This window comes from Gorilla gorilla, chromosome 8, assembly GCF_029281585.2.
Source record: "Gorilla gorilla gorilla isolate KB3781 chromosome 8, NHGRI_mGorGor1-v2.1_pri, whole genome shotgun sequence".
Taxonomy (NCBI): domain Eukaryota; kingdom Metazoa; phylum Chordata; class Mammalia; order Primates; family Hominidae; genus Gorilla; species Gorilla gorilla.
Window position 1 is genome coordinate 46,898,776 of NC_073232.2, and position 27,374 is coordinate 46,926,149.

The following is a 27,374-nucleotide window of genomic DNA, read 5'->3' on the forward strand; positions in this document are numbered from 1 at the left end:
ATTGAAGTGACTTATGACCCTGACTCAGCCTGAAAAGCCCTGCCATTCAGGTCAGCTTCAAATCACTGGCCAATTATACAGAAGACAGAATTTGCTACAGATTTCTTCCTTGCAGGCCATGACAAAGTCTTATCAAATTAATAATACACCCAGCTATATGTCTTGAGCCAGGTTAATTCAGAAACTTGAGAGTCACCAGCCTTTCTAAAGTAAACCTTTATGGTAAATGAGATTTGTTCAACTGACTAAAACCAGAAGCCTTGGAGGGTGAGCTAAGACCACACAGTGGGGTTGATCTCATCCTGCCCTCGCGAGTTCTGCAGGCAATAGCTGAATAAGTGCTGCTTAAGGTGAACCCAACGGATTGGGTCCTAGCACCTGCTGATCACATTAAAACAAAATGACCGGCCGGGCACAGTGGCTCACGCCTGTAATCCCAGAGCTTTGGGAGGCCGAGGCGGGTGGATCACCTGAGGTCAGGAGTTTGAGGCCAGCCTGGCTAACATGGTGAAACCCCGTTTCTACTAAAAATACAAAAAATTAGCTGGGCATGGTGGCGCATGCCTGTAATCCCAGCTACTCGGGAGGCTGAGGCAGGAGAATCGCTTGAACCCAGGAGGTGAAGGTTGCAGTGAGCCAAGATTGCACCATTGAACTCCAGCCTGGGCGACAAGAGCGGAACTCTGTCTCCAAAAAAAAAGAAGAAGTGTTTCCCAGTCACACAGGTAGTAAGAAATATACTCAGACAACTGCCAAGTAAGGCTTCCCTATGACAAGTAAGCAAAATGCAAAATGACTTCACTTTCAATGCAAAATGAACCTAACACCACCATCTCACATATGAATTCTGATTCTGAGTGACAGAGCAAGACTCCATCTCAAAAAAAAAATTAGCCAGGCATGGTGGCATGTGCCTGTAGTCCCAGTTACTCAGGAGGCTGAGGCAGGAATATCTCTTGAGCCCAGGAGCTGAGGCTGCAGTGAGCTATGATTGTGACACTGCGCTACAGCCTGGGCAATAGATTGAGACCCTGTCTTGGAGAAAAAAAAAAAAGGCAAAAAAATCTTAAAAGGAGTAAGAGAAAAACTTAAACTCATACAGGCAAATCACAATAAGATTAACAGCTGACTTCTCATCAGAAACAACAGAGGTCAGAAGACAGTGAGATAACATATTTATTTATTTTTGAGAGGGAGTCTCACTCTGTCGCCCAGGCTGGAGTGCAATGGCACAATCTCGGCTCCCTGCAACCTCCACATCCCAGGTTCAAGCGTTTCTGCTACCTCAGCCTCCCAAGTAGCTGGCATTACAGGCACTCACCACCACGCCTGGCTAATTTTTGTATTTTTAGTAGAAATGGGGTTTCCCCATGTTGGCCAGGCTGGTCTCGAACTCCTGAACTCAGGTGATCTGCCCGCCTCGGCCTTCCAAAGTGCTGGGATTACAGGCGTGAGCCAACACGCCCGGCTGTTTGTTTTTAAGACAAGAGTCTCGCTCTGTTGCCTAGGCTGGAGTACAGTGGTGCAATCTCAGTTCACTACAACCTCCACCTCCTGGGTTCAAGCAATTCTTCTGCCTGAGCCTCCCAAGTAACTGGGATTACAGGCGCACACCACCATACCCAGCTAACTTTTGTATTTTTAATAGAGACAGGGTTTCACCATGTTGGCTAGGCTGGTCTTGAACTCCTGACCTCAAATGATCCACCTGCCTCAGCCTCCCAAAGTGCTGGGATTACAGGTGTGAGCCACTGTGCCCAGCAAATAGATGTACATATTTTGGGGGGTACATGTGGTAATCTGGTACATTCATACATTCATATAGTGCATAAAGACCATATCAGGGTAATTAGGATATCTATCACCTTAAATATTTATAAGTTTAATTTTTTTACTACAATTGGATCATAATTATATTAGAAAGTGAATTAAAACACAATTAAGTTTACTCTTAGAACACTCAACTTCCTAGAATCTCCCTTTCTCCACTCTTTTTTCTTTTCTTTTTTTTTTTAGATAGTCTCACTCTGTAGCCCAGGCTGGAGTGCAGTGATACAATCACAGCTCACTGCAACCTTGACCTCCCAGGCTCAAGCAACCCTCCCACCTCAGCCTCCTGAGTAGCTGGGACCAAAGGTGTACACAACACACCTTGCTAATTTATTGTTTGTGGAGATAGGCTCTCCCTATGTTGCCCAGGCTGGTCTCCACCTCCTGGGCTCAAGTGATCCTCCCCTCAGCTTCCCAAAGTGTTGGAATTACAGGTGTGAGCCACCGCACCTGGCCTCTCTTGCTTTTTTTGTGTTTGTTTGCTTTTTGCTGGTTTTGTTTTTTATTTTTTTCTTGAGACAGGGTCTCGCTCTGTCACCCAGGCTGGGGTGCAGTGGCTCGATCTCGGCTCACTGCAGCCTTGATCTCATGGGCTCAAGCAATCCTCCCACCTCAGCCTCCCAAGTAGCTGGGACTACAGCTGAACGCCACCATGCCCAGCTAATTTTTGTATTTTTTGTAGAGACAGGATTTCACCACGTTGCCCAAGCTGGTCTTGAACTCCTGAGCTCATGCAATCCACCTGCCTTGGCCTCCCAGTGCTGGGATTACAGGCGTGAGCCACTGTGCCCAGCCAAATATTTAAAAGTATATCTAAATCAACTTGTGCACCACCACAATGACCACCACAATAATATACATGCCACACTTTGGGAAATATTACCCTAATCCATTGTGTGGGATGAAAGTGTGTGAATGGAAATAGAAGGCACTGTCTTTGCAAAGTGCCCTGGTTTGATAACCAAGCTTCCTTCTGAAAAGGATGTCTTCAACTATTTTATGCACTTTGTGCTGAAGGCCCATCAAGTAACCACTGAGCTCTACAGCACTTTAAGCTGGAAAGTGTTTAAGGTGGGAGGGAGGGGAGCTCTTTTTATTACCAAGGCTTTCAACCAGCAAATATAACTATGGCCAACTGCAGGGCTAGAGAAATAAGCTTCGGTTTAAAAACAAAAAACATTCCGGGTGCAGTGGCTCATGCCTGTAATCCCAGCACTTTGGGAGGCCGAGGCAGGCAGATCATGAGGTCAGGAGATCCAGACCATCCTGGCTAACATGGTGAAACCCCATCTCTACCAAAAATACAAAAAATTAGCCAGGCGTGATGGCCTGTAGTCCCAGCTACTCAGGAGGCAGAGGCAAGAGAATCGCTTGAGCCCGGGAGGTGGAGGTTGTAGTGAGCCGAGCTCACACCACTGGACTCCAGCCTGGGCAACAGCAAGACTCCATCTCAAAACAAAAACAAAAACAAAAAACACAGCTCTGGGCTTTCTGAAAAGCCCCATCCCCAAATGCTATTGCTTTCCAGGTACTGGCCATTTTACATGACCCACAATTACCATTTAAAGGGCAAGCCGTATCTTTCTTAGGGTTGTGAAGAGTCAGATGAATGGTAAGTTTAGGAGAAGAGGATTTGGAAAAATGCTGTGATAAAAAATCAATAAACACAAAAACTCCTCCTTGCAGGTAATTTTTCAACCTGTATTGCAACAGAAATCAAAATCTAGAACAAGGATGAAAGAACAATCATGAGAGGAATTTGAGTAACATATCTCATCCTGTAAGCTTCCGCCCTTACTAGCTTTCTGTGTACAAGCGCTTGGCCCAATCAGATGGGAGAGGCCTTGTGCACAAGGCCGGGCAGGAGGTGCCCTGAGCTCCCTGGGTCCTCCCCAGCATGATCCACAGATGAACCTCCCCTGGTTGAGGGCTCCTTCCACAGCTCCCTGAGACTGAAACTCCCTCCCTCAGATGGGCAGAAATCACAACTGTCCATTTTTCAAAGCATAATTTTCATCCTGTATAAATTAAAAATAATATGGGCCATTCCATACTATTAAGAAATGGTAATTTATAAATTAAATAATAGGAAGAGTTCGGGACTTACTGGCCTAAGAGAATCACTCAGTGATTCAATGGGTTGAGAACAGTACATCACAGCATGGAACACATCTACGCCACAGACTGTAGCTGAAGTTCAGAGACTGGAAGGAGCTGGCCAGTTAGGGGAGAAGTTAGGACTGGAATCCAGGTCTCATGGACACACAGGGCCAATAATGCCTGGTTGAACCTGAAAAAGCAAAGCCTGGGCTACAAGAATGTAGTCCTAATTCAGAAGAAAACTGTTCCTGTGTCTTAACACCATGGTGATTTTTCAGCACGTGAAATCAAGATGGCCAAAGGATATGCTCCAGAGTGACAGAATGAGGCCTCCAGGACAGCCTGAGATGCCAGACGTGGGTCCCATGACTGGCTTGGCACCCTGTGAGTTCCACAATAATAATTAACTGCTAACGTTGTCAGTCACGGTGGCTCATGCCTGTAATTCCAGCACTTTGGGAGCCCAAGGCAACAGGATTGCTTGAGCCCAGGAGTTTGAGACCAGCCTGGGAAACACAGCAAGAACTCAACTCTACAGGAAAATTTTTAAAAAATTAGTCAGGCATGGTAGCACAAGTGTGTAGTCCTAGCTACTTGAATGGCTGAGGCAGGAGAATCACACGCGCCTAGGAACTTGAGGTTACAGTGAGCTATGATCATGCCACTATACTCCAGCCTGGGAGACAGAGTGAGACTGTCTCAAAAAACAAAACAAAATAAACAAACTGCTCACATTCACCGATAGCTCACTGTGTGCTGGGCCCTCTCCTAAGTGCTTTATATGTATTGTTTCATTTAATCCTTGCAACCACACTATGAAATTGGTAGTATTATCATCTGTTTCACAGATGGGGAAGCAGAGGCATGAAAGGTTAAGCAAATTGCCCGTCATCTCGTATCTGAAGGCCCTCCTCCCCCTTCTTAAATATCTAACCTGACCAGTGGCATTGCAGCTCCAAGCAGTAGCATGGGAAGCCCACACAAAAGCTGGGTGGAAAGGTGAAAGGTCTTGCAGGCCACTGGGCTTAGGTGGCAGGCAGTAGTACAGCTGGGTTGTGCCTGACCTGGCTGAGGTCTGGGTAGAATTAGCATCTTCCAGTTATGGTCCATTAGCAGGGACTAAGGGCCAGGCTCCTTGCCTCTGCCTTGAAGGAGACATGGGAAGGAAAATGCCAGATGTGTTTTCCAGGTGTGTCCTCAGGGCAACAGGACCTAGTGTCCCTCACTATGTCCCACCTGGCACCCAGGTCAGGGCTGGCCCAACATGGTTCTTGATCAACAACTAAAGGAAAGGACTTGATCTATTCCAGGCAAGATGAAGGCAGGAGAAGAGAAGACTTAAAAATACTTCTATCAGCCAGGCACAGTGGCTCACGCCTGTAATCCCAGGACTCTGAGAGGCTGAGGTGGGCAGATCACCTGAGGTCGGGAGTTTGAGACCAGCCTGACCAACATGGAGAAACCCCATCTCTACTAAAAATACAAAATTAGCCAGGCGTGGTGGCGCATGCCTGTAATCCCAGCTACCTGGGAGGCTGAGGCAGGAGAATTGCTTAAACTCGGGAGGTGGAGGTTGCGGTAGCCGAGATCATGCTATCGCACTCCAGCCTGGGCAACAAGAGCGAAACTCCATCTCAAAAAAAAAAAAAAAAAAAAACTTCTACCTTCTGGCGGTGCAGTGGCTCATGCCTGTAATCCCAGCACTTTGGGAAGCCGAGGCAGGTGGATCACTTGAGGTCAGGAATTCGAGATGAGCCCAGCCAACATAGTGAAATCCCATCTCTACTAAAAATACAAAAATTAGCCAGGCGTGGTGGTGCATGCCTGTGATCCCAGCTACTTGAGAGCCTGAGGTAGGAGAATCGCTTGAACCTGGGAGGCAGAGGTTGCAACGAGCTGAGAGCGTGCCATTGCACTCCAGCCTGGGCAACACAGTGATCTCGAGAAAAACAAAACAAAACCTTCTACCTTCCAATCCCCAAATCCACCCGTGACCCAACAAAAACTCCCCCACAACCCAAGCCACCATAATAACATGTGTCTGCTGATGCTCTTTAAACTTATACTGGGGTCATCTTTTGTTGCTGTTCAAAATATTTTTTCCCCTCAGTTGATACAGATGTTCTAATTCTCCTCAAGGGATTTGTTCCTTTTTGATCCTCAGTGCCACTGTGCCTCTGGAGAATTTAAATGAGTCTACTGAGGTTTCCATTTTCTGGCTTTTTCAAGCACCTGAATTCCTTATTCCTTGGTATCTGGAAGGCATTTTGTTTCACAGAAGGTGTTCAAAGACTCAGGAACTCCAAGGTCAAAATGTACATTTGTAACAGAATTAGAAACAAAGATTTACTAGAGAGATATACTGCCTCCATAGCTCAGGAGACCCAGTATTGATTGTTAAGATGTGAATTCTCCCGAACTTAATCTATAGATTTAACATAATCCTTTTCTTTTTAATTGGAACCCTTCATTAATTTGTATGTCACCCTTGCACAGGGGCCACGCTAATCTTCTCTATATCATTTGAATTTTAGTATATGTGCTGCCAAAACAAGCACTAACACAATGCTAATAAAAACCTAAGCAGAATTTTTTTTAGAAATAGACAAGTTGATTCTAAAGTTTACATGGAAAAAGCAAAGGACCAATAATAACCAAATAAAAAGAAACAAACTTGAAGGACTCAGAATATCTGACTTCTATACAGCTACAGTAATGAAAACACTGTAGTATTGGAGAAAGCATAGGTGTATCGATCAAGAAAAAAGAACAGTCTAGAAATAGACACACACATGTGGTCAATTGCTATTTGACAAAAAGCCAGGGTTATCCAATGGAGAAAGGACAGTCTTTTCAACAAGGGAGTTCCTGAAGAATTGGACATCCATATGCAAAAAATAATAATCAACCTCTGGCCAAGAGTGGTAGCTCATGCCTGTAATCCCAGGACTTTGGGGGGCCGGGGCAGGTGGATCAACTGAGGTCAGGAGTTCAAGACCAGCCTGGTCAACATGGTGAAATCCCATCCCTACTAAAAATACAAAAAACATTAGCCAGGTCTGGTGGTGCATGCCTGTACTCCCAGCTATTCAGGAGGCTGAGGCAGGAGAATAGCTTGAACCCAGGAGGCAGAGGTTGCAGTGAGCTGAGATCACACCATTGCACTCCAGCCTGGGTGACAGAGCGAGACTCTGTCTCAAATAATAATAATAATAATAAAAACCTCAAGCCATAACTTGTACCACATACAAAAATTAATATGAAATGCATTATAGATTTAAATGTTAAATCTCAAAATAGAGGTGGGCACAGTGGCTCACACTTGTAATCCTAGCACTCAGGGAGGCTGAGGTGGGAGGATCACTTGAGCCCAGGAGTTCGAGACCAGCCTGGGCAATATGGCGAAATCCCGTCTCTACTAAAAATACAAAAATTGGGGCTGGGTGCGGTGGGTCACACCTATAATCCCAGCACTTTGGCAGGCCGAGGCGGGTAGATCACCTGAAGTTAGGAGTTCAAGACCAGCCTGGCCAAGATGGTGAAGCCCCGTCTCTACTAAAAATACAAAAATTAGCCAGGCGTGGTGGCATGCGCCTGTAATCCCAGATACTCGGGAGGCTGAGACAGAAGAATCGCTTGAACCCAGGAGGTGGAGGTTGCACTGAGCCAAGATCTTGCCACTGCACTCCAGCCTGGGCAACAAGAGCGAAACTCCATCTCAAAAAAAATAAAAATAGAAATAAAAATAAAAAAATTAGCCAGGTGTTGCCGGGCGCGGTGGCTCATGCCTGTAATTCCAGCACTTTGGGAGGCCGAGGCGGGTGGATCATGAGGTCAGGAGATCGAGACCATCCTGGCTAACATGGTGAAACCCTGTCTCTACTAAAAATACAAAAAAATTAGCCGGGCATGGTGGCAGGTGCCCGTAGTCCCAGCTACTCAGGAGGCTGAGGCAGGAGAATGGCGTGAACCTGGGAGGCAGAGGTTGCAGTGAGCCAAGATGGCGCCACTGCACTCCAGCCTGGGCGACAGAGCGAGATTCCATCTCAAAAAAAAAAAAAAAAAAATTAGCCAGCTGTTGTGGTGCGCAACTGTAGTCCCAACTACTTGGGGGTGCTGAGGCAGGAGGATCACCTGAGCCTTGGGAGGTTGAGGCTGCAGGGAGCCGTGATCGCACCACTGCACTTCAGCTCGGGTGATAGAGCGAGACTCCATCTTGAAGAAAAAAAAATTAAAACATTCAAAAGACACTGGTAAGAAATTAAAAAGATAAGCTGGCCAGGCACTGTTGCTCACACCTATAATCCCAGCACTCTGGGAGGCCGAGGAGGGTGGATCAATGGAGGTCAGGAGTTCAAGACCAGCCTGGCCAACATGTCAAAACTCTGTCTCTACTAAAAATACAAAAATTAGCTGGGCGTGGTGGTGTGCACCTGTAGTCTCAGCTACTTGGGAGGCTGAGGCAGGAGAATCAATTGAAAGTGGGAGGTGGAGGTTACAGTGAGGTGAGATCGCACCACTGCACTCCAGCCTGGGTGACAGAGTGAGACTCCATCTCAAAAATAAATAAATATTAAAAAATAAAAAGACAAGCCACAGTCTGGGAAAAAACATTTGCAAAACACACATCTGACAAAGGACTTGTATCTAAAATATATTAAGAAATCCTACAATTTAATAAGGAAAAAATCTTTTTTCATGGGTAAAACATTTCGACAGACACTTATTAAAGAAGATACAGGTGAGGCATGGTGGCTCATGCCTATAATCGCAGTGCTTTGGGAGGCTGAGGCCAGTGGATCACCTGAGGTCAGGAGTTCAAGACCAACCTGGCCAACATGGTGAAACCCTATCTCTACTAAAAATACAAAAATGTGCTGGGTGTAGTGGCAGGTACCTGTAATCCCAACTACTCAGGAGGCTGAGCCAGGAGGATCACTTGAACCCAGGAGACAGAGGTTGCAGTGAGCCAAGATCACGCCATTGCACTCCAGTGTGGGTGACAAGGGTGACATTCTATCTCAAAAAAAAAAAAAAAAAGAAGATCCAGACATAGCAAACAAGCACACATGAAAAGATGCTCAACTCACTAGTCATTAGGGAAATACAAATTAAAGTCACAATGAACTACCACTATCCAACAATTTTTATTTTTTTTTTTTTTTGAGACGGATTCTTGCTGTCTCCCAGGCTGGAGTGCAGTGGCGCGATCTCGACTCACTGCAAGCTCCGCCTCCCGGGTTCATGCCATTCTCCAGCCTCAGGCTCCCGAGTAGCTGGGACTACAGGTGCCCGCCACCACGCCCGGCTAATTTTTTGTATTTTTAGTAGAGACAGGGCTTCACCGTGTTAGCCAGGATGGTCTCGATCTCCTGACCTTGTGATCCACCCGCCTCGGCCTCCCAAAGTGCTGGGATTACAGGCGTGAGCCACGGCGCCCGGCCCACTATCCAACTATTAGTCCAGCCAAAAATAATAAAATAGGCCAGACACAGTGGCTCACACCTGTAATCCCAGCACTTTGGGATGCTGAGGTGGTTGGATCATCTGAGGTCAAGGAGTTCAAGACAAGCTTGGCCAACATGGTGAAACTCTGTCTCTACTTAAAATACAAAAAATTAGCTGGGCGTGATGATGGGCACCTGTAATCCCAACTACTTTGGAGGCTGAGGTAGGAAAATCGCTTGAACCCGGGAGGCAGAGGTTGCAGGGAGGCAGAGGTTGCAGTGAGCCGAGGTCGCTCCATTGCACTCCAGCCAGGGCAACAAGAGTGAAATTCCATCACAACAACAACAACAAAAGAACCGATAACAAAAATAACATACTGATAATATCAAATGAACTGGAATTCTCATACATTGATGGCACGATTGCAAAGTGGTACAATCATTTTGAAAAGCAGCCCTCCAATTCACACCTGGTTATTCACCCAAAAGAAATGAAAACATGTCCACAGACCTGTTGATGAATGTTATTATAGTTCTATTCAAAATCACCAAAATCTCACCTAGGTACAGTGGCCCACGGCTATAATCCCGGCACTTTGGGAGGCCAAGACGGGAGGACTGCTTGAGACCAGGAGTTCGGGACCAGTCTGGGGAACAGAGTGAGACCCCATCACTACAAAAAAATTAGCTGGTGTGGTGGCCCACGCCTATTCAGGAGTCCCAGCTATTCAGGAGGCTGAGGCAGAAGGATGGCTTGAGTCCAGGAGTCTGAGGTTGCAGTGAGCTGTGATTGCACCACTGCACTCCAGCATGGGTGACAGAGTGAGACTCTGTTTCAAAAAATTAAAATATAAAAATATAATTTATAAGTAATTACCATTATGTAGTACCAGTCAGCCATGCGTTGCCAGACCCTACATCTCCCTTCCATCAAATGAATACAGTCACAGCTGATGGCTTTAGACTCGGGGAGTCAAAGGCTCGTTTGGTTTACAAAGAATTTCACAAGGGACCTCCTAATCCTTAATGAACTGCTAAAGAAATGGCACAGAGCCGGCCAGGCGCAGTGGCTCACACCTGTAATCCCAGCACTTTGGGAGGCCAAGGCAGGTGAATCACGAGGTCAGGAGTTCAAGATCAGCCTGGCCAAGATGGTGAAATCCCATCTCTATTAAAAATACAAAAAATGAGCCAGGTGTGGTGGCGGGCGCCCATGATCCCCGCTACTCGGGAGGCTGAGGCAGAGAACTGCTTGAACCCAGGAGGCGGAGGTTGCAGTGAACTGAGATCGTGCCACCGGACTCCAGCCTGGGTGACAGAGCAAGACTCCATCTCAAAAAAAAAAAAAAAAAGAAATGGTACAGAGCCATGGAGAGGCACCTCGCATCAACAAGAAAAAGGATCACTTTGTATACCTTTTCCTCAAAAGATAAATTAAGAGAAAAAACAGTCAATTATCATGGAATAAGCTTAACATCGCAAATGATCTTGACAAGCAGTTTGTCTCATCTATTAAAAGCTAGCTGTTCTAGAAATTTCTCTACATTGTAAAAGCTTAATGTGACTTTCTACTAGCACAGAATGTAGCTAAACCTCCAGGATGGCCTCTGAAAGCCCTCTGATCTATGAAACCTATGAACCTATGGGATGTCCAAACTCTGCCCCTTCCTGAAACCTCCACTGTGGGGTTGAAGGTCTGGGGAATAACATCTTCAAATAGGGCATTTCTGCATCCCAATGCCACAACTTTGGAGCAAGGCAAGCATGGTGGCTGCCATTTATAAGGGGAGGACTGCTCTGCCCCAGGTCACATGGTTAATACTCTTCAGATGGCCCGGACTTCATGTCTAGTGTTCTTTCCATGATCCTCCCACACACACACCTCCCTGGGTGCGGGACGTGGGTAGTTTTTACTGTGATCTCTGTCCACTCCACAATGGGGCTCTGAGACATGGCTCTCTGTAAGGTGGGCCCTGGGCTCATGGGACAAGATGATCAGCTCCTTCCACAGGAAGATACTCCAAAGGGACCCAGAGTTTCCCAGGAATGCCTCCAACATCTACCCACAAGGAGCTCAGCAAAAACGGGCTTCGCTGGTAGAATGAGACTGGAGCATTCAGATTATTCTCCTGCCTCTTGGATGGAGACCATCAGCATACCAAGGTGTCCCGAAGCCTCTGCACTCATGAAACTTGTTTAAACATGGTATCCAAACACACTCAACTAGGAAACTCTTTCATGTAATCCCTACTTACATCCTACAGAACTAGTGTTTCTGTACCCTAGAACAATGCTATTAACTTCCTTGCACTTATACGTGGATTTTTTTAATGACTTAAGAAAACTTGTTTCCAAGAAAAAATAATACATGTAATATGCTAACATTTATGTAAAAATGGAGGCAGATATGTCTAGCCATATTATTTGTAGATTTATAAACTATCTATAGAAGGATTAGAAAACTGGTCACTGCAGCCATTTCCAGAGAAAGGCAATCAGTGGTTGGGACAGGGAAATGAGAGACTTTTTCCTGCATACCCTTTCATACTATGTGAATGTGTTATAGGAGCAACCCACCAAGTGAAACTCAAATTAAAATAAAAGGTACTAAAAGTAATATATATTTAAAAATCAAAAACAGGCCGGGCATGGTGGCTCATGCCTGTAAGCCCAGCACTTTGGGAGACCGAGGCGGGCAGATCACGAGGTCAAGAGTTCAAGACCAGCCTGACCAACATGGTGAAACCCCGTCTCTACTAAAAATACAAAAATGAGCCAGACTTGGTGACAGGCACCTGTAGTCCAGCCACTCAGGAGGCTGAAGCAGGAGAATCGCTTGAACTCTGGTGGCAGAGGTTGCAGCAAGCCAGGATCACACCACTGCACTCCAGCCTGGGCAACAGAGCGAGACACTGTCTCCAAAAAAAAAAAAAAGCAAAAAGCAAGAACATTTACAAGTGCATGTGTGCACGTACACACACACCCCACAGCCATATTCCATACCAGAGATAAAACAACCACTGTTGGCCGGGCACGATGGCTCATGCCTATAATCCCAGCACTTTGGGAGGCCGAGGCGGCAGACCACCTGAACTCAGGAGTTCAAGACAAGCCTGGGCAACATGGCAAAACCCTATCTCCACTAGAAATACAAAAAATTAGCCAGGCGTGGTGGCTCATGCCTGTAATCCCAGCTACTTGGGAGGCTGAAGCATGAGAATCGCTTGAAGCAGGATGGTGGAGGCTGCAGTGAGCCAAGATCACACCAGTGCACTCCAGCCTGTGTGACAGAATGAGACTCTGTCTCAAAAAAGAAACAAAAATAAATAAATAAATAAAACAAAATAACCACTGTTAATATTTGGTGCTTGGGCCGGGAGCAGTGGCTCACGCCTCTAATCCCAGCACTTGAGCCCAGCCTGGGCAATGTGGTGAAACCTCATCTCTACCAAAAAAACCCCACAAAAATTAGCCAGGCTCATAACCCAGTCTTGAAATAAATAAATAGATAAAAATTTAAAAATAAAGTAAAATAAAATAAATAGTTGATGCTTGTACTTAGTCCCACTTCTCTATTTTTGCTTTTGTTGCCTGTGCTTTTGGTGTCATATCCAAAAAATCATTGTCAAAATCTATGTCATTAAGCTTTTCCCCACGTTCTCTTCTAGGAGTCTTAGTGTCCGGTCTTAGATTTAACTCGTTTTGAGCTGGCTGTTGTGGATGGTATAAAAAAAGGGTAGAATTTCATTCCTTTGCATGTGGAGATTGTTTTCCCAGGACCATTTGTTGAAGAGACCCTTTTGTCCCCATTGTGTGTTCTCGGCACCCTCAAGGAAGATCAGATTCACTGTATATGTGTGGGTTTATTTCTGGGCTCTCTATTCTTTTCCATTGCTGTATATATCTGTGTTTATGCTGGTACCACATGTTTTAATTACTATATCTTTGTAATACCTTTTGGTTTTTGTTTTGTTTGTGTGTGTGTGGTTTTTGTTTTGTTTTGTTTTGTTTGAAACGGAGTCTCACTCTGTGTAGTGGCGCAATCTCGGCTCACTGCAACATCTGCCTCCTGGGTTCAAGCGAATCTCCTGCCTCAGGCTCCAAAGTAGCTGGGATTACAGGCTTCCACTACCACGCCTGGCTAATTTTTGTATTTTTAGTAGAGATGGGGTTTTGTCATGTTGGCCAGGCTGGTCTCAAACTCCTGACCTCAGGTAATCCACCTGCCTTGGCCTCCCAAAGTGCTGGGATTATAGGCGTGAGCCACCATGCCCGGCCTGTAATGTATTTTGAAATCAGGAAGTGTGATGCTTCAAGCTTTGTTTTTTATTGTTCTTTTTTTCAGGCAGCTCCCAAGCCAGAGAGACTCCCAGCTGTGTTTTTCTTTCTCAAAGTCATTTTTGGCAGAGGCCAAAGTGGGAGGATCGCTTGAGCCCAGGGGTTCAAGACCAGCTTTGGCAAAAGAGCGAGACCCTGTCTCTACAAAAAAATTAAAAATTAGCCGGGTGTGGTGGCACGCACCTCTGGTCCCAGCTACTCATGAGACTGAGGTGGGAGGATCGCTTGAGCCCAGGAGATCAAGGCTGCAGTGAGCTGTCATTGCACTGTTGTACTCCAGCCTAGGTGACACAGCAAGACCCTGCCTCAAATAATAATAATCGTTTTGGCTATTTTGGGATCCTGTGTGAGTCCATACGAATTTTAGAATTGTTTTTCCTATTTGCATAAAAAAGCTGTTGGGATTTTGATAGGGACTGCATTGAATCTGTAGCTCACTTTGGGTAGTATGAACATTTAAAAAATACTAAGTCTCTCTTTTTTTTTTTTTTTTTTACCTCGTTGCACTGCTGAGAGCAAGATGGGTCACCAGCAGCTGTACTGGAGCCACCCGCGAAAATTCGGCCAGGGTTCTCGCTCTTGTCGCGTCTGTTCAAACCGGCACGGTCTGATCCGGAAATATGGCCTCAATATGTGCCGCCAGTGTTTCCGTCAGTACGCGAAGGATATCGGTTTCATTAAGTTGGACTAAATGCTCTTCCTTCAGAGGATTATCCGGGGCATCTACTCAATGAAAAACCATGATAATTCTTTGTATATAAAATAAACATTTGAAAAAACAAATCAAAAAAAAAAATACTAAGTCTCCCAATCCATGGATATGGGATGAAATTACTTCAACACAATAAAGGTCATATGTGAAAAGCCCACAGCTAACATCTTATTTAACAGTGAAAAACTGAATGCTTTTCCTCTAAGACTGGGAAGAAGACACAGATGCCCACTCTTGCCACTTCTTTTTTTTTTTGAGACAGAGTCTCGCTCTGTTGCCCAGGCTGGAGTGCAGTGGTGCAATCTCGGCTCACTGCAACCTCCGCCTCCTGGGTTCACACCATTCTCCTGCCTCAGCCTCCCGAGTAGCTAGGACTACAGGCGCCTGCCACCACACCCGGCTAATTTTTTGTATTTTTAGTAGAGATGGGGTTTCACCATGTTAGCCAGGATGGTCTCAATCTCCTGACCTCATGATCTGCCTGCCTCAGCCTCCCAAAGTGCTGGGATTACAGGCATGAGCCACCACGCCCGGCTCTTGCCACTTTTTTTCAACATATTACTGGAAGTCCTACCCAGAGGAATTAGCCAAGAAAAACAAATAAAAGACATCCAGATCAGAAAAGAAGTAAAATCATCTCTGTTTACAGATGATGTGATCTTACATAGGAAACCCTAAAGATGCCACACACAAAAATTCTTAGAACTAATCAGTTCTGTAAAGTTACAGAACCCACACTGAACATAAAATCAGTTGCATTTCTATACATTAACAATAAACTATCCAAAAAGGAAATTAAGAAAACAGTCCTAGCTCACGCCTGTAATCGCATCACTTTGGGAGGCCGAGACGGAAGAATCACTCGAGCCCAGGAGTTCAACACTAGCCTAGGCAACACGGTGAAACACCATCACTACTAAAAACACAAAAATTAGCTGGGTGTGGTAGCACCTGCCTGTAGTCCCAGCTACTGGAGAGGCTGAGATAGGAGGATCACTTAAGTCTGGGAGGTCGAGGCTGCAGGGAGCCATGATCACACCACGACACTCCAGCCTGGGCAACAGAGCCAGACCCTATCTCAAAAAGGAAAAAAGAAAAAAAAAAAAGGAACGAAATGAAAACAATCCCATTGACAACATCACCAAAAGGAATAAAATACTTAGGAATAAACTTAACTAAGGAGGTGAAAGACAGGCATACTGAAAACTATAAACACTTATGAAAGAAATTAAAGAAGGCACAAATAGATGTAAAGACATGCTGGTGTTTGCACTGTGCACTTTTCAAAGTGTTTGCATAGATGGTATCTTATTGGAGTCCGATGCCAAATCTGTGCAGTAAAAAGGGCAGGCAGAATACCTGCCAACACATGAGGCAACCAAGGCCCCAAGAAGACTGGATGAGAAGCTGGTCACTCAGCTGCTTAGTGACAAGGGATTAGATCCTAGGTGTCCTGCATGGCTCCTGAGGTCTTTCTCAGATGTCAGATCTGCCACTGAACAAGCACCATGGGCACTCCCGTAGGCCCATGGGGGCTTACATCACCCTTCCAAGGCGCCACCATTCCAGACAACCATTGATGAAAGATAATGCATACTTCAGGCTGAGAAGTATCTACCATGTATATCATGTAAACAGGATTATAAATATAATCACATACATGTACTTTATTGCATAATACTCTTCAGTGACCTCAGGCTCAGATGCATGAGTAGAGTACTCAGGGCCCATTCCACGTCAGCCCCTCTGCAGGCCCTTTGTGCCAACGCCCACCTCCCGCTCCATACTCCAGCTGCACCCAGAAGCTTGTGGTTCCACATGTGGGTCATACAACCGGGACACACGCCCCACTCTCAACTTAAAATGTGCTTCTCACTACGCTAACATCTACTTATTCTGCGTATCTGAGTTTAGGCATCACTTCCTCCAGGAAGTCTTCCTTGAATACACATACACATATGCATGGGATTCTTGATCAGCTATCCTTTTATTGCTCCCTATAACTGTGTATCACTTATTCATCCATCTGCTCCCTAGACTATGAGCTCCTTGAGGTCAGGGCATGAGCCTTTTGCCCCTCTGTATGGACCAACCAGTCAGGCTGGGCAGAGGGTAAATGCTCAATGCATACCTAACAAACGACTGCAAGCGCAAGGGCAGCCCAGCATGGTGTGGGTGCTTCAACAACTGTGTAGCTTCAGTTGCTTGGTGAAGGGGGAATGGTATTAGAGAACCAAGATATCGTGGCAGTACTAAGAGGAAGGTATACTTCCCCTGTTTGTGGAAAATATCTTAAGCAACTTTGGTGTGAGCTTCTGTCTGTTCTTCCCGAGGCCTCCTGACACAGATGACTGGGAGGCTGACCCAGGTGAGGCCAGGGCCAAGCTAGGTGGGAAGGCTTAGCCAGTCAACAGAGTCAAAGTAAGCAGGAAGCCGTTCACACCTAAAGAACTAGAGGCCCAGAGAAGTGAGAGGATAGGCTGAGGGGCTCCCAGCAACTTAGCAGCAGGGTTGGTTGCAAACTCAGGCATCAGAATCCCAGTACAGGCTCCTTCTCCGACACCAGGCACCCCTTGGGACCTGGGCTGAGGCACAGGACAACACACGGCTGTGGACGTGACCAGCACTAAGCACAAAGGACAGGACAGAAGGACAAGACAGGACAGACAGAGGTCTTGAACATAAGTATATGTCAGGCAAGCAATGATTAGCACAAGCCTTAACAGAGACAGGTTTGTCTAGTGAACAAGAATCCAGACCCATTCTCTTCTTCCTGCATGCTGGAAATTGCCTTGTATTTGTTGTTTTCCTGATGCTGACTCTGAACCAGGCACAGGCTGAAGGCTCTCAGGTACCTTATCTTCAAAACAACCTGCAAAGGGGCTACTGTGTCCTCATTTGTACCCACGTAGACAATGGAGCTGAGAGAGGTTAAGTAACTAGCTCAAGGACATACAGCTAATAAATGGCAGCACAAAAAATCGAACTCAAGGGCGGGGCGTGGTGGCTCGCGCCCGTAATCCCAGCACTCTGGGAGGCCGAGGGAGGTGGATCACAAGGTCAGGAGACTGAGACCATCCTGGCTAACACAGCGAAACCCCGTCTCTACTAAAAATACAAAAAATTAGCCTGGCGTGGTGGCACGCGCCTGTAATCCCAGCTACTTAGGAGGCTGAGGCAGGAGAATTGCTTGAACCCAGGAGGAGGAGATTTCAGTGAGCCGAGATCGCACCACTGCACTCCAGCCTGGGCGAGAGAGCGAGACTCCATGCAAAGAAAAAAACAATTGAGCTCAAATTTTCTTCACTAACCACAGTGGTTCTGGGTCATCTGAAAACTTTAAACTATAGTTTTCAGTGACTCCTCAAGTCTCACTTTTGCTGCCTGTAACTTAAAATAATTTTGCACTGGTGTTTTTCAGTAGGAATGCGCATAAGCGGAAGGATATCGAAAAGGCCCAATGCATAATACAATGAGAAGGTAGGTAACTTAATGTGTTTAAAAACAGGCCAGGCACGGTGGCTCATGCCTGTTATCCCAGCACTTTGGGAAGCAGAGGCAGGAAGACGTTCACACCTAAAGAACTAGAGGCCCAGAGAAGTGAGAGCCCAAGAGTTCAAGACCAGCCTGGACAACACAGGGAGACTCCATCTCTACAAAAAATAAAAATAAATTAGGCAGATGTGGTGATGGGTGCCTGTAGTCCCAGCTGCTCAGGAGACTGACAAGGGAGGATCACTTTAGCCCAGGAGTTCAAGGCTTCAGTGAGCTATGATCGCGCCACTCACTCTAGCCTGGATGACAGAGTGAAACCCTCTATCTAAAAAATAATAATAAAGCCAGCCGGGTGTGGTGGCTTATGCCTGTAATCCCAGCACTTTGGAAGGCCGAGGCGGGCAGATCACCTGAGGTCAGGAGTTTGAGACCAGCCTGGCCAACATGGTGAAACCCCGTCTCTATTAAAAATACAAAAATTAGCCGGGCATGGTGGCGGGCGCCTGTAATCCCAGCTACTCAGGAGGCTGAGGCAGGAGAATTGCTTAAACCCAGGAGGTGGAGGCTACAGTGAGCCGAGATTGTGCCACTGCACTACAGCCTGAGCAAAAGAGCAAGGCTCCATCTCAAAATAAATCAATAAACAATAGTAATAATAAAGCCTGGCCGTGCATGGTGGCTCACGCCTATAAGCCCAGCACTTTGGGAGGCCAACGCAGATGGATAACCTCAGGTTTTGAGTCTGAGACCAGCCTGGCCAACATGGAGAAACCCCGTCTCTACTAAAAATACAAAATTATCCGGGTGTGGAGGCAGACGCCTGTAATCACAGCTACTTGGGAGGCTAAGGCAGGAGAATCACTTGAACCCGGGAGGCGTAGGTTGCAGTGAGCCGAGATCATGCCACTGCACTCCAGCCTGGGTGACAGAGTGAGACTCCGTCTCAAAAAACAAAAAAAGAAAAAATAATTCCAAATAGTGGTTATCTCTGAGAATCGAGGCAGAGCTGACTGGGAAAGGACAGGAGGGAACTTTCTGGGGTAATGGTAATGTTCTAATCCTGCTAGGAATGTGGGTTACCACATGTATGCATTTGAAAAATTTATCAAATAGTAAACTTAAGATGTGTGCATTTCCCTAAATATAAATTTCACCTACAAAATTCCATTAGCTACGAAGTGCTGTAAGATGTCCTACTGTCATTCAAGGTAGGACTTCAGAAATAAAACAGAATAGGAATCAGACCACTCCCTTTCCTTACCATTTGTACACACTCACCCACACCATTCCCTAAGTCACAGAACAAATAAGAACAGTGGTCCAGAGACTTGCCCAATTCTTGCAGCATCAGGCACCGAGTACCCTAGCACTGTTCTTCCTCTCCCAAACCAGATCCCAGGATAGATTCTGAAACCAGTCAACATCTAGCGTTAGTATCTACCACACTCTACACTCCTAGAGTACTTGCAATTTTGCCTGAATATTTCTCTGTGATTGGAAGGCCATGCTCAGAGGGATTTGGGGGATCAGGTAGGAGGAGCACGAGGAGATGTGGAAGATCCTCCCATCACTTCCCTTTGGCCAACCTGATGTGCCTGATCTTCAGCACCTCCCAAAGCGCAAAGAACTCTGCCTAACTAAAGGCAGAAACTGCAGTACCCAGAGGAGTCACTGTGGGATGGAGAAGATTGTGTGAACCAGCCAGCTTCCAGAACATGGCCTCCCACTCAGCTATCCCCTCTTGAACTAGATGTGGAAAAAGAGCCTGACTCTATTTCCCTTGAGCAGAGGCAAATCTGAATGAAAGATGCATTAAAACACAGAAGCGGGCCGGGTGCGGTGGCTCACGCCTGTAATCCCGGTAAGAGAAGAGAGACAGACCCTCTCATATTGTTTTATAATGTTTTATACTCAGAAAAAGAAAGAAAAGCAAAACTAAAGGCAGGTAGCCCGGCGCCTAGGAATCAGACCCGAAACCAGTCCTGGGCCTGCCTGACCTAAGCCTGGTAGTTAAAGACCACCCCGACCTAACCGGTTATGTTATCTACAGATTCTCGACACTGTATGGAAAGGCATTATAAAACTTCCTGGTCTGTTCTGTTTCACTCTGACCACCAGTGCATGCAGCCCCTGTCATGTACCCCCTGCTTGTTCAATTGATCATGACCCTCTCACATGGTGGACCCTCTTAGAGTTGTGAGCCCTTAAAAGGGACAGGAATTGCTCACTCGGGGAGCTCAGCTCTTGAGACAGGAGTCCTGCTGATGCTCCCGGCCGAATAAACCTCTTCCTTCTTTAACTCGGTGTCTGAGGAGTTTTGTCTACGGCTTGTCCTGCTACACCAGTACTTTGGGAGGCTGAGGCGGATGAATCAACTGAGGTCGGGAGTTCCAGACCAGCCTGACCGACATGGAGAAACCCTGTCTCTACTAAAATTACAAAAAAACTTAGCCGGGCGTGGTGGCACGCGCCTGTAGTCCCAGCTACTCGGGAGGCTGAGGCAGGAGAATCCCTTGAACCTGGGAGGCAGAGGTTGCAGTGAGCTGAGATCACACCACTGCACTCCGGCCTGGGCGACAGAGTGAGACTCTGTCTCAAAAAAAAAAAAAAAACAAACCACAGAAGTGGCTAGGCAAGGTGGCTCATGCCTGTAATCCCAGCACTTTGAGAGGCAGAGGCAGGAGGATTGTTTGAGCCCAGGAGTCTGAGACCAAAATGGATAACACAGTGAGCAAGACCTGCCTCTACTGAAAAATTTTTTTTAATTAGCTAGGCATGGTGGGGTGCAACTGTGTTCCCAGCTACACAAGAGGCTGAGGTAGGACGATCATTTGCACCCAGAAGGTCGAAGCTGCAGTGACCCATGACTGTACCACTACACTCCAGCCTGAGTAAGAAAGCAAGACTCTGTCTCAAAACAAAAAACAAAACACAGAGAAACACCTAGAACAGTACCTGGCTCATGAATGAATTCATGAAGCAAGTATTTAAAAAGAGCCACCAGCACTTGGTGCTTTCTTTCTTTTCTTTTTTTTTTTTTTTTTAAGACATTCTCCCTCTGTTGCCCAGGCTGGAATGCAGTGGCACAATCTCCACTCACTGCAACCTCTGCCTCCCGGGTTCTCCTGCCTTAGCCTCCCAAGTAGCTGGGATTACAGGCACGTGCCACCATGCCGGGCTAATTTTTCTATTTTTAATAGAGACGGGGTTTCACCACATTGGCCAGGCTGGTCTCAAACTCCTGACCTCATGTGATCCACCTGCCTCAGCCACCCAGAGTGCTGGGATTACAGGCAAGAGCCACCAGGCATGGCCTGGGGCATTTTTATTCAGTGAGAAAAGATGAAAGGCCCTGCTGGGGGTGACAGGGTGGAGAGACACCCCAGCTATAAATTTCAGAAGGGAACAAACTTGTTTGGCCAAGTGGCCGCCCACCCCCACCGTTAATCTTTCCTGTCCCATTAGGTGTATTCTCAGAGTAGCAATAGATTCTTCCAAACAAATATGGGTGCCCCACCTCCCTGCAGTACCTCCTTCCCCAGTGGCTCAGCTGGTTAGGCAGCAGTCTCCCTCCAGCTTCCAGAACTCACTCTTTCATTTGTTAATGCCACTGGCTAATGAAAAACAGAAAACAAAACATTTGAGCCAGGTGCGGTGGCTCACACTGGTAATCACAGCACTTTGGGAGGCTGAGGGGGGAGGATCCCTTGGACCCAGCAGTTAGAGACCAGCCTGGGAATCAGAGCAAGGCCTCGTCTCCACTTAAAAAAAAAAAAAAGAAAAGAAAAGAAAATACAACATTTGAGGACTGGAGCACAAAAACAGTTAGCCCCTTGTTAATCAAGCTAAAGATCCAATGTCTCTCTTTTTAGAGAAATATTCTCTGCCTGGGAACTACTTTCCTTACCAGAGGAAAGGTAAGGTAGAGAGAATGAAATCAGAGAGAACTAAGGCAGAAAACTTGGAGAAAACATAAACCTCTGCATGACTTAAGTTCAGGTCTACAACTGGGGCTCCAGTCACTCCAGTCGGCTTGGCTAGGGTGCTCCCTCCTCTTACCTTGTAAGTCCCAGGTCTTATAAGACCCAAGGCAGCACAGCTGGACTCATAAAGCTGACCCCCATTCCTCTCTCCCTGCATTTTCTGCCTGAGCTGGCCAGCAATACTTCCTATACCCTAATGCTTTTATGCAGCAGTAAATTAGCCTTTAAAAAAACATCTAGCTAGGCGCAGTGGCTCATGCCTCTAATCCCAGCACTTGGGAGGCCGAGGCGGGCAGATCACCTGAGTCAGGAGTTCGAGACTAGCGTGCCCAACATGGTGAAACCCCATCTCTACTAAAAATACAAAAATTAGCTGGGCATGGTGGTGGGCACCTGTCATCCCAGCTACCGGGATGCTGAGGCAGGAGAATTGCATGAACCCAGGAGGTGAAGGTTGCGGTGAGCTGAGATCGCGCCATTGCACTCCAGCCTGGGCAACAAGGGTGAAACACCGTCTCAAAAATAAATAAATAAATAAATAAACAAATATCTATGGCAAAGAGATCAGATTGACTCTTTTTGTCCTTTTCTAGCATTTTGCTCTTTCCTACAAAATAACAGTGAGAATGGAGCAACAACCTGCAATAGTCCACAGCAGCTCTTTCCCCGCCCTCCTGGAAGCCAGTGCTGCAAGAGGCAAGAGAGCAAGCCGACACAAACTTTCAATTCCTTTTGGGGAAAGCAGCTTCTCCTGCCTTCGCCACCCTCCAGGACTCTAAGGTAGCCCAAGAGCTGCCTCTTCTCTTTTGATATGAGCCTAGGCACCCCAAGTTAGACCAGAAATCAGCAATTAGCAACACTATTCAAAGCAAAAGCATCCCCTTTGTCCCCCATGTGTATCCATCACTCAGCATCAAATAAGATCTTTCTCCATTTTGCTCCTCAAAATGTCCTAATGGGTGGCTTTGTCCAAATCCCAGCTAAATGTTCAAATTCGTATCAGGACTCGTTAAAAGCTTCAAAATCTGTCCTTGCCATGGTCAAGGCTTAAAAAATGGAATAAAAATATTATAAAGAACAAAAATCGTCAGGCGCGGTAGTTCATGTCTGTAATCCCAGCACTTTGGGAGGCTGAGGCAGGCAGTTCACTTGAGGTCAGGAGTTCGAGACCAGTCTGGCCAACATGGTGAAACCCTGTCTCTACTAAAAATACAAAAATTAGCCAGGTAAGGTGGCGGGTGCCTATAATCCCAGCTACTCCACAGGCTGAGGCAGGAGAAGCACTTGAACCCAGGAGGTGGAGGTTGCAGTGAGCCAAGATTGTACCATTGCACTCCAGCCTGAGCAGCAGAGAGAGACTCTGTCAAAAAAAAAAAAAATTAAATTAAATGAAAAACAAAATTTAAAAACCTCAAAATCATTCCTGCCAGGAGACCCAAGTCAAGGGTGATGACCCGGCGGAAGTCCACTGTGTTGCACACCCCATAGATGGGGTCATAGTGTCCACTGCATCCTGAGTTGTGCTATGAGGCAGCATTACCCACTGGGCAGAAGAGAATGAGAGCAACAGGTGACGTGTGATACATATTTCAGACGGCAGCAAACAGCACCAACACAGACACCAGCATTTACCACTGCTCACTGGGGCATTAGTGGCAGCCCATGACTTAGCACAAGCCCTCTCTTATTTCGCCCCCAGGTCTAGACCCCCCACCCTGCATCCCACTCCCTCTCTGCAATATACTCTATGCTCACCCTTTGAAAGGGGGGACCTGAGAATGTAACCACTAATTCAAACCAGAAAAACTGAGGATGCAGAACTGAAAAGAGTTTTTCATCGAGCCTGTCTGAAAGACCTCTTCGCTCGTGAGGATTTTGGCTTGGCTACTTGGCTCACTGCTCTCAAAGCCAGAAACCTATTTTCTTCACTTCTGCAAGTAAAAGGAGAGGAAATGTGTATATGTGGTTTTGCAAAGAGCTCTTTTTTGAGCTTAAGAAAAACGAGGGCGGGGTGGGGAGGAGAGGGAACAGACAGCATGGAGGTGAGAAGTGAAGGTTTAAAGCACTGGCTGCTGGGATGTGGTAATACCATCTCTGAATGGATGATACAGTTATCGGTGGGTCAGGTGCTTGCTTCTTGCTGCCCTGTTTTCAAATCCCTGGAAATTAAATAAGTGCTTTTTTCCTTTTCTTTCTTCTTCTTTTTCCTTTTGAGACGGAGTTTCGCTCTTGTCACCCAGGCTGGAGTGCAATGGCGCGATCTCGGCTCACTGCAACCACCACCTCCTGGATTCAAGCGATTCTCCTGCCTCAGCCTCCCAAGTATCTGGGATTACAGGAACCTGCCAACACGCCCCGGCTGATTTTTGTATTTTTAGTAGAAGCGGGGTTTCACCGTATTAGCCAGACTGGTCTTGAACTCCTGAGGGGTTTCAGCATGTTAGCCAGGCTGGTCTCTAACTCCTGAACTCAGGTGATCCACTCGCCTCGGCCTCTCAAAGTGCTGGGATTACAGGCGAGCGCCACCGCGCCTGGCCAAACAAATGTTTTTTATTTGCGACTCCTTCTCCTCGGATGGAAGAGGATGATTTATGGACTAATACAGAGGGGTTCCTTGGTAAGAATGAAAATTAAGCGCTGAACAACTGGTGACTTGTCAACACACCATCAAATGGCCCTTGCAGCCTCACATAAATGCAGACAAGAACCAGGCTGTTACAGGGAGCTGACACACCTGCCTGGGTTTAGTGCCCAGAGTCAGAGACCACTCACGGGTGCGGTGGTTTAGTTTCTCAAATGAGAAGCTATTTTATGAAAAAAGGCAAAAAGCTGCTGTTGTCTAACAAACAGTTAAGTTTGAAAAGACTGGGAAGGTGGAATCCTGTCTATTCAGCTAAAGGGATGAGACGCTACTTGTTTTCCCCAAGAAGTTAACGACACCAAAGCTGCTAGGTCCCGACCCAAGACCACCACACTGCAGGACATGAAAACAATAATGCCGTTCGCTGCAGATCTGTAGTTCAAAAAATAATAATAATAAAGCTGCCATATTTGGTAAACTCTGGCCATTCCCCTGGGGTACCCTTCCTAACCGCCCCGGTGGAGCCTAGACAGTGGCCCCTAGCCCAAAGCCTCTCTATCCAGAGCATCACTTTTCTAAGTAGAAAGTTCCTTCTGTGCACTCCACGGGCTTTAAGAGTTGAGGAACGGACGCAGCCCGGAGCCAGTCCTAGCAGCGGCCAGGCACACCTTGGGGACTATAGCTGCAGTGTCCTAGCGGGAGGGAACTTCTCCGGGGCGTCTTGGCCCCCCGGACCGGCCGCCCAACCGCAGCCCCCGGGCCCTCAGAGCAGCGCCTAGCCTCTGTGGCAGAAGACGGGGCCGCGTTCGCCCCTGCAGCGCGGAGCTCCGCGCTCACAGCTGGCGCGGGACGCCCCTCCCCTCCGGGTCCCGCACTCACCCACCGCCCTGATGCGGAAGCCGCGCGGCGGCCGCAGGGCCCGGCGCCGCCAGGCATCGCGCAGCACCTGCAGGCAGGCGGGGGGCGCGCGCACCAGCAGCACCCCGCGCCGCAGCCAGCCCTGGAAGGCCAGCCGCGAGGCGGCGCGCGCCAGCCGAGCGTTCCAGAAGCAGCGCGCGTTGGCGCGACGGAAGGCGCGGAACACCGCGCGCCCACCAGGCTCCTCCGCGGCCCCGGCCGCCTTCTGCGCCTCCAGCCGGCACAGCACTAGCGCCAGCGAGCCCGGCGCCAGCTGCACGGGCCGGGCCATGCTTTCGCGGGCGGCCGGGAGCCCGCAACGCAGGGCCTCGGCGAGCGCGGCGGCTAGGACGCCGCTCGCTCGGCGGGAGGATCGGCCGACTGCGCGCGGGTCCGCGGCGCTGGCTGCCGGGGGAACGGAGCTCCAGGGGGCGGGGCCGACTGCGCCTGGCGGGCCGGGGGTGGGGCGGCCCTGCTTAGGCCGGTGGAGCGCTCTGGAGGGGATTCCAGAGCCCAGCGTTCGGCTTCGTTCTCCACACCCGAGCCCAACTCGGCCCCCTGGCGATGCCCTCGACTTCCAGCCGCCTCGAGGTCCCGAGCTCCCCTTCCCCCAGGGGTGCGCTCTGGGGCTTTTCCAAGTCCTGGGGCTCCCCGCAGCTCCCTGGAGAGCCTGACTGCGTCCATCCGCCGTGCGAACTGCAGGGCCAGGAGCCCCCGGGGGGGGGAGACTCGCCTTCGACCTGGCTTTGGGGCCGTTCCAAGTTAGCAACCACGAGGAACAGCCTGAGGGTGTCAGCGGGGGCCTGGGAGGTGTGGGGGTTGAGCAGGAAACCTAGGTTTGAGTCTCAGTTCTGCGCCTAAGCTAGTTGTTTGTTTCTATTTTTGTTTTTTGAGTCGAGGTCTCGCTGTGTTGCCCAGGCTGGAGTGCAGTGGCTATTCACTGAGTTCTGGGCTCAAGCGATCCTCTGGCCTCAGCCTCCCGAGTTGGGACTACAGGTGCCCGCCACATCGCCTGGCCTGCTCCTAATCTGTTCATTCAAGTTATTTCCCTTCTCTGGGCCTCAGAAATGTCCCAGCTACTATTTCACAGGATAATAAACTAAGGACCCTTTCATCCATGACTTTCTTTTTTTTTTTTTTTTTTTTTTTGAGGCGGAGTCTCACTCTGTCGCCCAGGCTGGAGTGCAGTGGCGCGATCTCGGCTCACTGCGCGCTCCGCTTACCCGGTTCATGTCATTCTCCTGCCTCAGCCTCCCGAGTAGCTGGGACTACAGGTGCCCGCCACCACGCCCGGCTAATTTTTTGTATTTTTAGTAGAGACGGGGTTTCACGGTGTTAGCCAGGATGGTCTGCGCCCGGCCGGCCTCATCCATGACTTTCTGAAGTTGTAGGATCTGGTCCCACCCCGGGGATATCCCATACTCTTGAGTGCTGAGGAAAGCAGAGTGGAGAGGCGCCACCCTGATTGGTGTGGCGCTGTGGTGATATCGTAGGATTCTGCCCTGGGTTAGATGTGGACATTCTGAAAAGACGGACACCGTCCTGCCCCAGAAAGACCCAGGGGCAAAGGGAGAGCTTGTGATGTGTGGCGGTAGAATGTGACCTGTGCCTCAAAGCAGTGAAGGCCAATTCAGACTGAGGACCCAGACTGAGGCCCAGCGGGAGGGCTCCTCGAGAAAAAAACCCATTTGAAAATACAACATGTTAAAAGAAGAGGAAGGGGCCAGGCGCGGTGGCTCACGCCTGTAATCCCAGCACTTTGGGAGGCCGAGGTGGGCGGATCACGAGGTCAGGAGATCGAGACCGGCCTGACCTACAAGGTAAAACTCCGTCTCTACTAAAAATACAAAAATTAGCCGGTGTGGTGGCACGCGCCTGTAATCCCAGCTACTCAGGGAGGCTGAGGCAGAAGAATTGCTTAAACGTGGAGGCGGAGGTTGCAGTGTGCTGAGATGGTGCCACTGCACTCCAGCCTGGGTGACAGAGCAAGA

The 27,374-nt window shown here is 47.9% G+C and overlaps 2 protein-coding genes and 1 non-coding gene across 7 annotated transcripts in view; 1 reads left to right on the plus strand and 2 right to left on the minus strand.

The window, feature by feature from the left end:
• Window positions 1–26,102, minus strand: part of STOX1 (storkhead box 1) — a 67,988-nt gene extending 41,886 nt beyond the window's left edge. The window contains exon 1 of one of the 5 annotated variants that reach the window (XM_055353633.2): window positions 25,366–25,811. In XM_055353633.2, the coding sequence (XP_055209608.1) occupies window positions 25,366–25,675 (310 nt within the window). In that variant the 5' untranslated portion in view covers window positions 25,676–25,811. Of the gene's footprint in view, window positions 1–9,937; window positions 10,213–25,365 lie in introns of those variants that run through there. The other 4 variants (XM_004049508.4, XM_004049506.5, XM_019034872.3 and 1 more) reach the window with 4 other exon arrangements.
• LOC115936074 (U6 spliceosomal RNA) lies at window positions 6,382–6,488 on the minus strand. The gene has a single exon (XR_004071658.1). It is a non-coding gene; the product is annotated as a U6 spliceosomal RNA (small nuclear RNA).
• On the plus strand, window positions 14,189–14,511 carry LOC109025285 (small ribosomal subunit protein uS14). The gene has a single exon (XM_019020368.4). It carries the CDS (start codon window positions 14,236–14,238, stop codon window positions 14,404–14,406), a length of 171 nt encoding a protein of 56 aa, XP_018875913.3. The 5' UTR covers window positions 14,189–14,235; the 3' UTR covers window positions 14,407–14,511.
• Window positions 26,103–27,374: the final 1,272 nt, after the last annotated feature.